Source organism: Panthera uncia, chromosome D4 (genome assembly GCF_023721935.1).
Source record: "Panthera uncia isolate 11264 chromosome D4, Puncia_PCG_1.0, whole genome shotgun sequence".
NCBI classification, from domain to species: Eukaryota; Metazoa; Chordata; class Mammalia; order Carnivora; family Felidae; genus Panthera; species Panthera uncia.
In genome coordinates this window covers 69,194,069-69,207,221 of record NC_064807.1, presented here as the reverse complement: position 1 = coordinate 69,207,221, position 13,153 = coordinate 69,194,069, and the positions used below count along the sequence as shown (strand labels likewise).

At 40.7% G+C, this 13,153-nt stretch overlaps 1 protein-coding gene across 1 annotated transcript in view; it reads right to left on the bottom strand.

Moving 5' to 3' along the window:
• Positions 1-8,579: 8,579 nt before the first annotated feature.
• Positions 8,580-13,153, bottom strand: part of MUSK (muscle associated receptor tyrosine kinase) — a 93,297-nt gene continuing 88,723 nt past the window's right edge. The window contains exons 12-14 of the mRNA XM_049637079.1: positions 12,856-13,047; positions 11,001-11,149; positions 8,580-9,852 (exon numbers count right to left, since the gene is read on the bottom strand). Coding sequence (XP_049493036.1) covers positions 9,170-9,852; positions 11,001-11,149; positions 12,856-13,047 — 1,024 coding nt within the window. The 3' untranslated portion in view covers positions 8,580-9,169. The remainder of the gene's footprint in view (positions 9,853-11,000; positions 11,150-12,855; positions 13,048-13,153) is intronic.

Sequence of the window (13,153 nt, the reverse complement as noted above, 5' to 3'; positions counted from 1 at the left end):
ATGATGGCTTCTTGTGTAATTACAGGTATGATGGTGCAGCTTATAAGGAAAATATCCTTTGTGAATCTCTTAGTGTTTAATTAAGAGGGACTCCGTAAGGAAGATACGTAAAGGTTTAGAAGTCGTGTAGTTATTTTCCTTCACCTGCAGTTTGTTTTATATTGGAGATGACATGCTCTTTCAGAAGGCAAGGCAACCATCTAGACACGTATTTTTTGTTACTTATAATGATAAGAAATGCACTGGCAAAGACGTTTTTTTGTTTTTTTTATTAAAAAAAAATTTTTTTTAACGTTTATTTATTTTTGAGACAGAGAGAGACACAGCATGAACGGGGGAGGGGCAGAGAGAGAGGGAGACACAGAATCGGAAGCAGGCTCCAGGCTGTGAGCCATCAGCCCAGAGCCCGACGCGGGGCTCAAACTCACGGACCGCGAGATCGTGACCTGAGCTGAAGTCGGACGCTTAACCGACTGAGCCACCCAGGCGCCCCAAGGTGTTTTGTTTTTTAATCCGTCGCTCTTGCCTGTGAGTCTTTGTTACCGGTGTAGCTTCTGACCCTTCGTATATATAAGGACTCAGTACTGAAAACTACGTGTTTCTACGGTCATCTATACCAAAGTAAAGGTTCATAAGTGCATGTATCTTGGTGAGTGTGCTACTTAAATCAACCTGAAACAAATACAAAAATGGTGACCTGAAATGCATGTGCTGTAAAGATTTGAGCGTGCAAGGACAGGCCAACCCTCCCCACGAGGAGGCGGGCTGTGGTTGAAGACATGAATTGAGCACAGCATCAAGTGCCCTCCTCCGGGATCCCCACAGAGTGACGCACAGACCACGTTAAAAAGGAAACACCCACACCGGTGCTGCAAATCAGGGATGGGTAACAGGTACCTTCAAAATACTGGTGAATTTCTGCCAGTCGTAATGGGAATGGGGGAGGCTGTTGGAAACTCTTAAAACAGGCCAGATCTGCCCTCTCGAGAATGAGTTTCTGAGTCAGCAGTACCAGGACACTAAGTGTGCACTCATTCTGGAGGGGCTCTGGGTCTCCACCCTGACACAAGAGGCAATACCAAGCTGTGAAGTGGTTTTCGGCTTTGCTCCTAGATCAGATCAGCCCCAGAGATAGAGCAGAGAGGGAGGGGAGGAGAATTTAAAAGCTCTTTTCTAACAGGTAGTTAGAAATATGAGCATGAAGCTGCGGAGAGAGGATTGAGCTAAAGATAAAAATTTCAGCGTATTGTGGTATTTTTAGCCTTGCATGAGACGTCCGGATGAGATCAGTAGAGGAGAAGATAGATAAGAGAGAGACGCTGCCCAAGGATTGGGCGGAGGCGTGTTCCAATATTCAGAGGCTAGGAAAAGACGGAGGAAAGGCAAAAACAACAAAGGAGATTAAGGAGGAGCAGGTAATTTCTGAGCTATTAAGATGATTCCAGAAAGGCTTCTTGGTCAAAATGGTAGGCCTGAGCCTTTTCCTTTCACCCCAAGATTTCACTGATGTGACAGTAAAGGTATGTGAATAAGAATAAATGTATATACATGCTGAGACCAACCTAAGTGCCATCATTTTGAATATTCGGAAAACAGAAGGTATCTAACGTTTTTGTTCGTGAATAACGCAGGCACAGGAAACCGCAAAGTACAGCCTGCAGTACACGAGGGCCAGCTGTCAGGAGAGGTGGGAAGTGATTTCACCAGAGTAGACAGAGAGTCCGGGCTCTGAGTCAGCAGATACAGAGAGCAGGGATGGGCTGTGGGTTGTCTATCAGGGTGGTTGACGCGAGGCTCGCATATAGAACAGGTGGACTGAGAGGCTTTGCCACCAGCTGGAGCCCCCGGAAATGCTTTCTGAATAGACTGGAAGAGTTGCCTGGTAGGGAAGCAGAGTAGAATATGGGAAGAATCTCAGACTCTCACCGGGGATAAGAGGGGTGAAGGAAAAACCGCCCCCTCCAGGAGTGAGACATACTGAAGTATTCAATCCACAGAGTAGAGGCTTTTCATCACTTTGGCAACTGTGGGAGTGCTCACTCGGCCTGCTTCTGCTCTCCCCACGAACCACATACTCAGAGCCCATAGGTGCAGCCATCCCATTGAAGAGAGGCCTGCTGCATAAACAGACCAGCAAATCTGCAGCAGAAGCCCACTCCCGCTCCCCATATGAATCAAAGCAACTCTTCTTTGTAATTCTCTATGTTAAATCAGTGACGTTTGTGGAAAACAAAAGCACGAGAGAAGAGAGGCAGAAGAAAGGAAGAAAAAAATAACAGAAGAGAACTTGAAAACTTGGTGATATTTTAAATGATATATTATTTATAAAAAAGAACGCATATTAAAATGCATTATAACATTAAAATAATTGAATATCATTTCTTTAGCAATGCATATTTACATAATCACATCATTATAGATATTGTTCCTTTTCTTCATGATTAGAACCAACCTATTGTCAATACTCAAATCTTAATGTGTTGCAGAACCAAATGCAAATATAGAAACGGGTATAGCTGACAGCATGCAGCAATATAAATATATATATTTAAAATTTTTTTTAACATTTATTTATTTTTGAGAGACAGAGAGAGACAGAGCATGAGCAGGGGAGGGGCAGAGAGAGAGGGAGGGAGACACAGAATCCAAAGCAGGCTCCAGGCTCCGAGCTATCAGCACAGAGCCCGACGTGGGGCTTGAACTCACAAACAAGGAGATCATGACCTGAGCCGAAGTTGGACACTTAACCAACTGAGCCACCCAGGCGCCCCTGTGTAAGTATATTTTAAAAAATATAATGATAAGAGGGGCACCTCTTGTCATTGGGGGCGCCTCTTGTCAGTGGGGGGCACCCCCCCCCCCGACTGGGTGGCTCAGTCAGTTGAGTGACTGACTTTGGCTCAGGTCATGATCTCACAGTTTGTGAGTTCAAGCCCCGCGTCGGGCTCTGGGCTGACAGCTCAGAGCCTGGAGCCTGCTTTGGATTCTGTGTCTCCCTCTCTCTCTCTTTCTCTCTGCCCCTTCCCCACTCATGCTCCGTCTCAGAAATAAATAAACATAAATTTTTTTTAAAAAATATAACAATAAGCAATATAACTGATAATAAGAAGTTAATTAACATATCTCAGAAATTCGAGAGGAGTTTGAGTAAAAGTACTCTGAACTTTTAGTTCAGAACTTAGTTTTGAACTTTTAGTTCAAAAGTACTCTGAATTTTTTAGGAAGGGAGCTATTACATAGCTTTTCTAATTGATCAATTCAGGAAGAATATTTGTTATAAAGTAAGTGTATTTATTAGAATTGCAGTGATAATCACCAGAAGAACTGAAACCAGAAATGGGTAAAGTGGTTTGCACTTAAACTAGGACTAGAGATGAATTGGATGGGGGGATATTTAAATTTATTTGTACCCTTCTTAGGAGTGTTTAAAAAAAACAGGTGTGCGTATTGCTATTATTAATAAGTAACCATTATTTTATTTTATTTTTAATATTTAAAGTTTATTTTGAGAGAGAGAGGGAGAGAGAAAGCAGGGGAGGGGCAGAGAGAGAGCGAGAAAGAATCTGAAGCAGGCCCTGCACTGACAGCACGGAGCCCAATGCGGGACTTGAATTCATGAACCATGAGATCATGACCTAAGCCGAAACAAAGAGTTGGAGGCTTAAACAACTAAGCCACCTGGGCGCCCCAAGCATTATTTTAAAATAAACCAACCAGGATCATAGAGGAAGAAACTCCTAAGTTTTTGAAACTATCATAATGCTAATACCAAATTCTAACAAAGAAGAAAATGGTAAACTTTTAATTTTATGAACTTATAAATATGGATGCAAATAAATGTTAACAAAACAGGTTTGGTAGTAAATTAAGAGTTTAATGTGACACATCCAAAGAGAGTTTATTCCCAGAACATAAGGATATTTCAACATTTGGAAATCAATTCATACATTTCTACTTATTAACAGATTAATGAAGGAAAAAGCCACAGTTATCTCAAAAGACTGAAAATTCACCCTTCTTTCCTGTTTAATAAATTCTTATAGTAAAAGACAAATAGAAGTATATATTTTTGACATGATAAAAGTGGTTAAAATGTGTATGACAAATTTTAGCTCCTTAGTATTTAAAGTGCTTTTTACAAAGCAATAAGAAAAAAGATACACCAAATAGAAAAATAATAGAAGGAGGAGGCAAATCACAGAGTAAATCGATTGTCCCCAAAACATTAAAAATATATTCAATCTTATCTCATTTAAAGAAATATAAGCATAAGCTACAAAATAGAATTTTAAGCTATTATACTGGAAAGTATTAAAATGCTCAGGATTGGAGAATTTGAAAGAAAAAGGCTCATCTCTCATCTAGTTGGAAGATGTGTATATTGATAAATTAATTCTGGAAGATAATTTGTCAACATATTCAAAAGTATTAAAAGGGTATAGATAATCTTTGTTCTAGAAATTACATTTCTAGAAGTTGTGTCTAAAGAAATCACTTGAAATAGATATTTACAAAATTTAGCAAGAAGATTAATAATCAAAATATTGTATTTATAATGAAAAATAAAAATAAATGTCCAACAATGGAGTAATAGTTAAATATTATAGGTCCGCATGATGGAATATTTTTCAACCACCAAAAATGATGAGGCACATGAATACTTATTGATGTGAAAGATGTTTATGATTCATTCAGTGAAAAAACAAAGCTCAAAAGAATATAACAGTATGATCTGGTTTTCATTTAAAATGATTGTCTATCTCTATCTATCTATCATTTATCTATTTGCCTACCTACCTATACACTTATCTGAAAACAGCTGGAACTTTATTTATCATGCTGTTAATGTTAGTTACCACTGGTTGGTGTTTTTCATTTTCCCCATTATTTTACACTATGTGTTGTTATTGCATATTATTGCTTATTTTCTTTTCAAAAGATTATGTATTGCTTGTGCAATAAAGTATTGCTTGTGCAATAAAAAAGTAAATGCTATTTTAAGGTAAAAAAAGCATGTATATATTTTCCCTTTTGTGTAAAGTATGACAACGTGTCAATATTTGTTTTATAAAATGACTCTTGCAAGTCAATTAGAGAAAAGAACAACACGGCAGAAAAACAGGCTATAGATGATTCCCAAAATAAAAACTATAAGTGACCTAGGAACAAGAAAAATTCAACTTCACTAGTAATTTAAAGCATAAAATCAAAAGGAGATCATCTTTTTCTATCACCAAATAGACAAGTCTTCTAAAAAAAATAAGAGAATTAATTCTCTGTGACAGTAAATTTTTAGGGCTACGAGATCTCTTGTACAATGCAGATGGGAACAATATTTCTAGAGAATATGATAATACTTAACAAAAGCCTTAATGTTGTGCATGCCATTTGGCCCGGACATTCCCTTTCTCAGAATTTCCATAAAGAGATAATTATGCACACATGCAAATAAGGACGATCATCACAATATTGTTTGTAATAGTGAAAATTAGAAAAACTCAAATGTCCAAAAATAAATTAACTAAATTATGGTAATATCCATAACATGGAACCTTATTCAGAAATTAAATTGGACTTCTAGAAGAATAGCCAATGACATGGAACAAACAGTTTATAATACACTGTAAAGTGGAGAGAAGTGTTCGTTTTCTGCTTCATCACAGAACCAGGGAATATGTTCCTTTGGTGCCACATGCATTACCCCGGTATTCTTGTTACATTTGATATTCGACCACTTAACACAGCTTGTTGGTGTCTGTTCTGACGCTTGATAACAATGGTACTGTGAGTGTCTCTCTCTTGTCTCTCCTTATAAATTTATACAGTGATTTTACAATGGGAAAGATCTGTATCTAACAAAGAAAACAGTACTGGTAAATAATGGGTCCATGTTCCTAAGATACAGAACCTGAAGGTGAGCACTAAGGAAATAAGGTAGTGACCTTAACATGACCTGGAAATGCCCTTAGAACTGACAAAAAAGTAAACACGCCGTTTATTTGACTTTGTGACTGAATCAGCAATCCCCAAATATACTTTTTTTTGCTATTCAAGACTTGGAGAGACAATTAATAGTATAAGGGCTATAGGGTGTCCTTTGAAACCACGTACGAATTACAAATCCCGTCCATATAGTCATCAAGTTCAGTTGTTCCCTCTGTACTCATCTGAAGCACCATAGTGTCGTGGTTGAGAGCTCAGCCTCTTTTGGTCATAAACCAGGCTCTGTTGCTCTATGTGTTTGGGTCAGTTACATAATCTCGCTTTGCCTGTGTACTCACATAAAAATGGGCATAATGATAGTACGGACATCACAGGGATAGTGTGCTATTAAAGTTACTATACTTAGAGACCTTTGAATATACATGGTAAGCATTCATTAAGTACTAGCTGATGGTATTTTTATTACTACCATTATTATAATGGGATTTTTGCTGATTTTTCAGTTACTGCAAGTATTTAAGAAAATCGCGTGGTTTCCCTAATATTTGCTTGCTTAGTAACTCACTCATTCTCTCACTGTATTTCCCCATATCTCTGCGCTTTGTTTGCTTTGGGATCTTGAATACCAGAGCCCCCCAAAACACACAGAGAATCCATGAGGCTGTAGAGGCCGCGAAGAAGAGTCAGGAAAGTTAAGGGCAGTTATTCAGCGGCAGGGAGGGAAACAGAGAATAGCTCGAAGTGGTTGGTGAACAACAGAACCAGAGCTGTGGACACCCGGTTCTGAGACGGGATGCCTGCAGCAGGAGCCATACGTTGGGTACTCGGAGTTCCTGTCCTGACTCTGATTTTCTTTGGGGTAGCTTTTCTGATTGGCTTGGCTTCCATGTCTTTCTTTTATAATGAAACTTTCTCAGGGGCGCCTGGGTGGCTCCGTCGGTTAAGCGTCGGACGTGGGCTCAGGTCATGATCTCACGGCTCATGACTTCGAGCCCTGCGATGGGCTCTGTGCTGGCAGCTCAGGGCCTGGAGCCTGCTTTGGATTCTGTGTCTCCCTCTCTCTCTGCCCCTCCTCCGCTCAGGCTCTCTGCCTTTCTCTCAAAAATAAATAAAACATTAAAAAAATTATATAATAAAACTTTCTCAGCTGAGGAAATGTGAGGACTTCTTTGAAGCTTGCACAACATATATGACACACACGTGTGAACCATTTAAAGTATGCCATGGATATCCACACAAAAGATCCACACTGGATGCTGGGCCTCTCCAGCTTTTCTGCCTTGTTGGCCGCTTGGCCTTTTGTTATGGACTCGGGCTGCAACCTTATTCTTCAGCTAGCCCTTTGGATGACTGTCTCAATTTTGGACTTACAATCATGACTTTTATCTAAAGCATCTCTCTAGGCCTCAGTCCTGAGCTCTGACTTCTCTGTTATATGAATCAGAATTGTGAATAAGCATGTCCTCATGCTGTCATAGCAATGGAATCTGCTTGGGCCTGAAATGGAAGGAAGGTTGTGATAGAATCTGTAATAGTCAGATGGGCTGGAAGGAAAGGTACATGAGCAGGAAGGAGGGTTTTAAAAAGTAAAATTGATAGAATATCAGGGAGGAAGGAGTGGGTAAAATCCAGGGTAATTTCTGATGCTTTTGTCTAGATTGCATGGAGGGACTATGAACAAGAAATGGCAGGTTTTCCAGCAAAGGCAACAAGTTGTTGCATGAAAGAAAATTTGATTTCAGTTGGATTCTTCCAGCAGACAGCTGAAAATTTCCTTTTAAAAATTCATTGCCCTAACTACCAATTAGTTTGAATTAAAGTAAGTTGGTCTACAGTAGATTGTAATTTTCTCTTCCCTGTTTATTTGCTTTCCAGGAGTATTTGGGTTCACATCATTTCAGAAATGAATTCATTTTATTCATGTTGACCTTAGAAAAACATATATCATGGGGGGGTGTCCTCTCAAAAATCTGTGCATCAGGGATCTGAATTCGAGAGGGTTTTTATTTCTTAAACAATCATAAAATGTAACAAGACAGGGTTAATAGTCCTACAAAAAAGTTGGTAACCAACACTATATTAATGCTATTGCCTGTGGAATTGTTTTCTAGAAGGAAAAAAATATCAAAGTGCACAAAAACATCAAGTTTGAAATAACTTAGAGCCATAAGACCATCTTGAGAAATCTCCTAAACTATGGTTTAGGAGATTTAAGAGACTGTGGCAATACATTAGTGGATGACAAATTTGAAATGTGTAGCTTCAGAAGCAAGTACAGAAGAAAATGGTATTACTTTGCAAAAGTTATATACACATTAGTCTACGGTGTTAGTTTAAAAGTTATTATTTCTGCCTGGGTATTCATTGTATATATGAGATGAAAAGAAAAAAAATAAATAACCAAAAAAGGACATAAAGCCCTGCAAAGTGAAAGAAATAAAATGAAAGCAAAGATACAGAGAAAATTTTCAAAGAAAAAGATAAATACAAAAACATATTTAAGAAAAACTGTAGGAATAAAATAAGCAGATGAAATTTAGGACAAGTGCCCACAAAGGAAAAACTTCCAAAGGAGAAGAAGCATAAAGACAGAAAAGGAAATTAAAAATCACAGTGGGGATATGGCCTTACCGATTTATCATTTTATTCCTTAGAAGCCCTCTATCAGTAAAGTATAACCACAACTCTGGAGAACACAAACAAATATAAAATTATGCACAAATGCAAGAAAGAAATTGAATTAAAAAAACAAAACAAAAACAACCAGCACCCGTCATCTTTGGGTGGGAGACAAAGAATGGTTTTTTCTTCCTAGTGTTCTGTATTTTACCTAAGTGTCTTACAGAAAGATATACTACTTTCATATGGACAGGAGTAAACTCTATTGAAAATGAAGCTCTGTATCACATTTCATATTAAAATTTAATCCAGCAGAGTCTCACTCTGCTGCCAGGCGAGTCAGGAACTGAAGAGGATGCTCTGCTTCCCCGTAAACCATGTCCTCGTCAGCCTTTCCAAGTTGGAGTGGTCTAAGGGATGAGCTCTGCACTTTGCTCTTGGTGAGAAACTGACCTCCCCGCTACTCGCGCGTGGTGCTAGCCGCCCCGGTACTCGCGCGCGTATCCGTCCGCCGTGCTGTCGTCCAGGTGGGAGAAGCGGCTCGGATTCCTGCAGCTCCCAGACTCTGAACCAGGCCTGCGGTGCGTGCCGCGTAGCGTCCCCGCGCTCAGACGCCCACCGTCCCCTCCGCTCTCTCGCACATCCGCTGCAGAATTCGGTGAATGCTGGGAAAGCTGGGTCTGTCGGCGGGCAGCTTGCTCCAGCACAGGCGCATCAGGTTGTACAGCTCCAGGGGGCAGTCCTCGGGCCGGGACAGGATGTGGCCGTCGCGCACGTAGTAGATGACCTCCTCGTGGGCCATGCCGTAGTAGGGCTGCAGGCCGTAGGAGAAGATCTCCCACAGGACCACGCCGTAGGCCCACACGTCCGACTCGGTGGTGTAGCGGTTGTAGAAGATGGACTCGGGGGGCATCCAGCGGATGGGGATGGCGTCGTTCTCGTTAGCTTTGTAGTAGTCCGCCGAGTAGATGTTCCGGGAGAGGCCGAAGTCGGCGATTTTCACCACCATGTTCTCGCCCACCAGGCAGTTCCTGGTGGCCAGGTCCCGGTGCACGAACTTGCGCTCCGAGAGGTAAGCCATGCCGGCGGCCACCTGCCTGGCGATGCACAGCTGCTCCGCGCAGGAGAGCGGTGGCGGGGCCGGGCTGGCGGCCTGGGCCCTCCCGGACAGGTCGCTGTGACTGAGGCTGCACACGGGGTGCGGGGACATGCTGCGGAGGAACTCGTTGAGGTCGCCGTAGGCCATGTATTCAAAGAGCAGGCACATGGGCTTCCCGACGGCGCACACGCCTGCAACCGAAATCACGGCCCTCGTTAGGGTGGGTGTCTCAAGTGACGCGGGGGGAAAGAGCGCTCCCAAAGCACTTGGTGGCCACATCAGAAAACAGGGGCCCCGGTATTCTGTGGATGGCATCGCACTCGAACCCTGACCCCATTTGTTTGGGTGTCAACGTTTGCCTATTTACCTTTTAAGATTCAGCTTATCCATCACTCCTGCTAAGTGCCTCCACTGTAGACACTGCCTGTTACCAGATTTGCCTTCTATCAGCCTTTAGCGGAGGACCTACTGTCCCGAGACAATCGTACATTTGTTTGAGGTTTCTCCTCCAACGTTTTAGCGCTCTGAAAGCAGAAGTCATGTCTTATTCTTTTTTTAAATCCCATACACCTACCACGTGTGCGGCACAGCAAGTACTCGGTACTTGTTTGCCGAGTGAACTTACAAATGGCGCTTGCTTTGAGCATGTAAGCTACTTACTCTTCCCGCTCTTTCTATGGGGAAGGATGGTAAAGAAGATGTATGACATTTGGAAAGGATAACACAATCCAAAATCTTAGGTAAAGTGCTCAGTAAAATTTTTCAAACTTTAGCTTTTAGGATGTTCATTCTAGAAAGAAAAAAAATGTTAACATAAATGGAGTCTCAGGGTTAGTGCCAGGAGGACATTTGCAAAACTTAATTTCTTGCTTTATTTGAGAGGGAAATAGGACACCTTGAAATATTAGATCATTTGGGTGCAATTTCACATCACTGTAAAAATAGATTATTAGACCTATTATTCTTTTTTTCAGGCAAAAATTAGAAGTCTCTGTTCAAAAAGGAAGAGAAATAATGAATGCTATCATCTTGGCTTATTTATATTGGGCCTGGTTTTTAATTCCAGGGATTTAGCAATCAGTATATTTATACACTCTAGAGAGAAAATTAAATGACAACATACTTCTCTGAGTAATTAAAAAAAAAAGCGATGTTTTGAACTGAGGTTATTTAATGTAACGTTCCACTCCTTGGTGCAGAAAATATATGGGAAGGAACAGGGATGGCTCTCTGACAAAGAAGTGAAGGAAAAAAGCACAAATGTATGGGGTAAAGGAGGAAAACTTGGGAAGCTTCTGTTTGGGGGATGCAATGCATTTCTTCATTTCTATAGTCATACCTAAGAGTTTCACAATGTTAGGGTTATCAAATTCTGCCATGAGGGCTGCCTCCCTCTGAAAGTCGGCTTGCATGTCTGCTGAGGCTTCTTCTTTGAGCATCTTCACTGCCACCATTGTGAAAGGTTCATAGGGAAGTAAGCCCGGAGCCCTGAGAGATACATTCGTTTAGAAAGAAATCAAAGATCGGGAACACCATCTACCCACATTAATCTACCCACATTCATATACATTCCTTCCACTTTTGCAGCCTTTCCCAGAGCCACAGAATCAGAGTAAGATGCCAACAGTAGATCGTACTTAAAACTCCTTGACTCCAATTAATAAAAATCATTGGGACTATTTTCAACACAGATTAAGTTTGAAAAATGCGTTATTTGTACATTTCGGGAATTCTAAAGTACACAGATCCAATGAGATTGTCATTACCATCCTAAGCCCTTAATGTCTGGCCAGACTCGAAATTCCTGGAAGGCAGGGACCATGGCTTATTCTTTATATCCCTCTAAAGCCTCAAATGGTGCCTTGCATATTTTTGGTTCCCAGTACGTATTTGTGTGAGGTTTTCATTAATTATGTAACCTCCATACCAGGGCTACTATGAGTGGAGTTGAGGTTGTGTCCTGCCCAAAAACACCAGGACCGAATGACAATTAGTGATTAAAACCAAGTCCACATTCTCTGGCCCAGTTGTGTGTCTTGAGCCACATCCATCCGTAAAGGGTATTTCCTTCCAGTTCACAGAAAGGCAGTAAATGGGCTAGCATTGACCCCCATATGTACTGCTTCCTTGAGCTCATTATGTTCTGGCATGTTTGCATTATTTTTTCCTTTTTCTATTTTTGCCATTCCATGGATATCTATTTATTTATTTTTTAAATTTTATTTTTTTAAATTTACATCCAAATGAGTTAGCATATAGTGCAACAGTGATTTCAGGAGTAGATTCCTAAATGCCCCTTACCCATTTAGCCTATCCCCCCTCCCACGACCCCTCCAGTAACCCTCTGTTCTTCATATTTAAGAATCTCTTATGTTTTGTCACCCTCCCTAGTTTTATGTTATTTTTGTTTCCCTTCCCTTATGTTCTCTGTTTTGTCCCTTAAAGTCCTCATATGAGTGAGGTCAAGCAAAATTAGTCAGAGAAAGACAAATATCATATGACTCCATGGACATCCATTTAATATCTATACGTATCAGACTCTGAATTCTTCTTTTTTAAATTTTTTTTAGTGCTTATTTATTTTTGAGAGAGAGACAGAATGCGAATGGGGGACAGGCAGAAGGAGAGGGAGACGCAGAATCTGAAGCAGGCTCCAGGCTCTGAGCTGTCAGCACAGAGCCTGATGCGGGGCTAGAACTCAAGAACCATAAGATCTTGACCTGAGCTGAAGTCAGACGTGTTTAACTGACTGAGCCACCCAGGTGCCACAAGAGTCTGAATTCTTAAATGGAAACACTAGTTCAAAGTAAATTTTAGATGAAGTGAAGAATATAGCAATAGAAAATGGAAGAGAAGTAAATTTTAGAATTATTTACTAAAAACAAGGCAAGAAATTATGATTAAAATGTGTGATAAAATTATTTCTGAAAAGGAAATATAATTAAACTTTGCTAATTGCTTATAATTTGAATACAGCATAAATGAAGGTTCTCTCCTTCTGCCCAGCCCTATTTTCCAGCAGAGAGAAAAAATTATTAAGATTCAGAGTATAAGTACTCCATGAGATGAGGTTAATGATGTGAAGAATTATTTGATAATAGGTATCATACATTCAGCGTAGGCATCAAAGGAGCGGTCTCCTAGCCTTTCAGGTACAAATTCGGTGGAAAGATTTTTCACATGGGTAACTTTACCTTGCTTGAAAGACCCTTCCAAATGCTCCTTCGCCAATATCTCTCACATATTCAATGTTATTCCTTGGGTACTCCAGGCTCAGCAGTTTGGGATTCAGCAGGAGTGGCATCCTCTGGTACATGGGGTTGGGATGAAGTCTGTCTAGTAAGAGCTCAGAGGGAAGAGTAGTGAGGGTTACCGCCGCTGACTCTCTGCAGGTAAGACAGGCAAGATTGATAATGAGCTCAGGGTCAGGTGAGATCTTTGTACTCAGGCTCGGGTTTTAAAGAGAGAGGATGCTAGGAGGAAACAAAACAA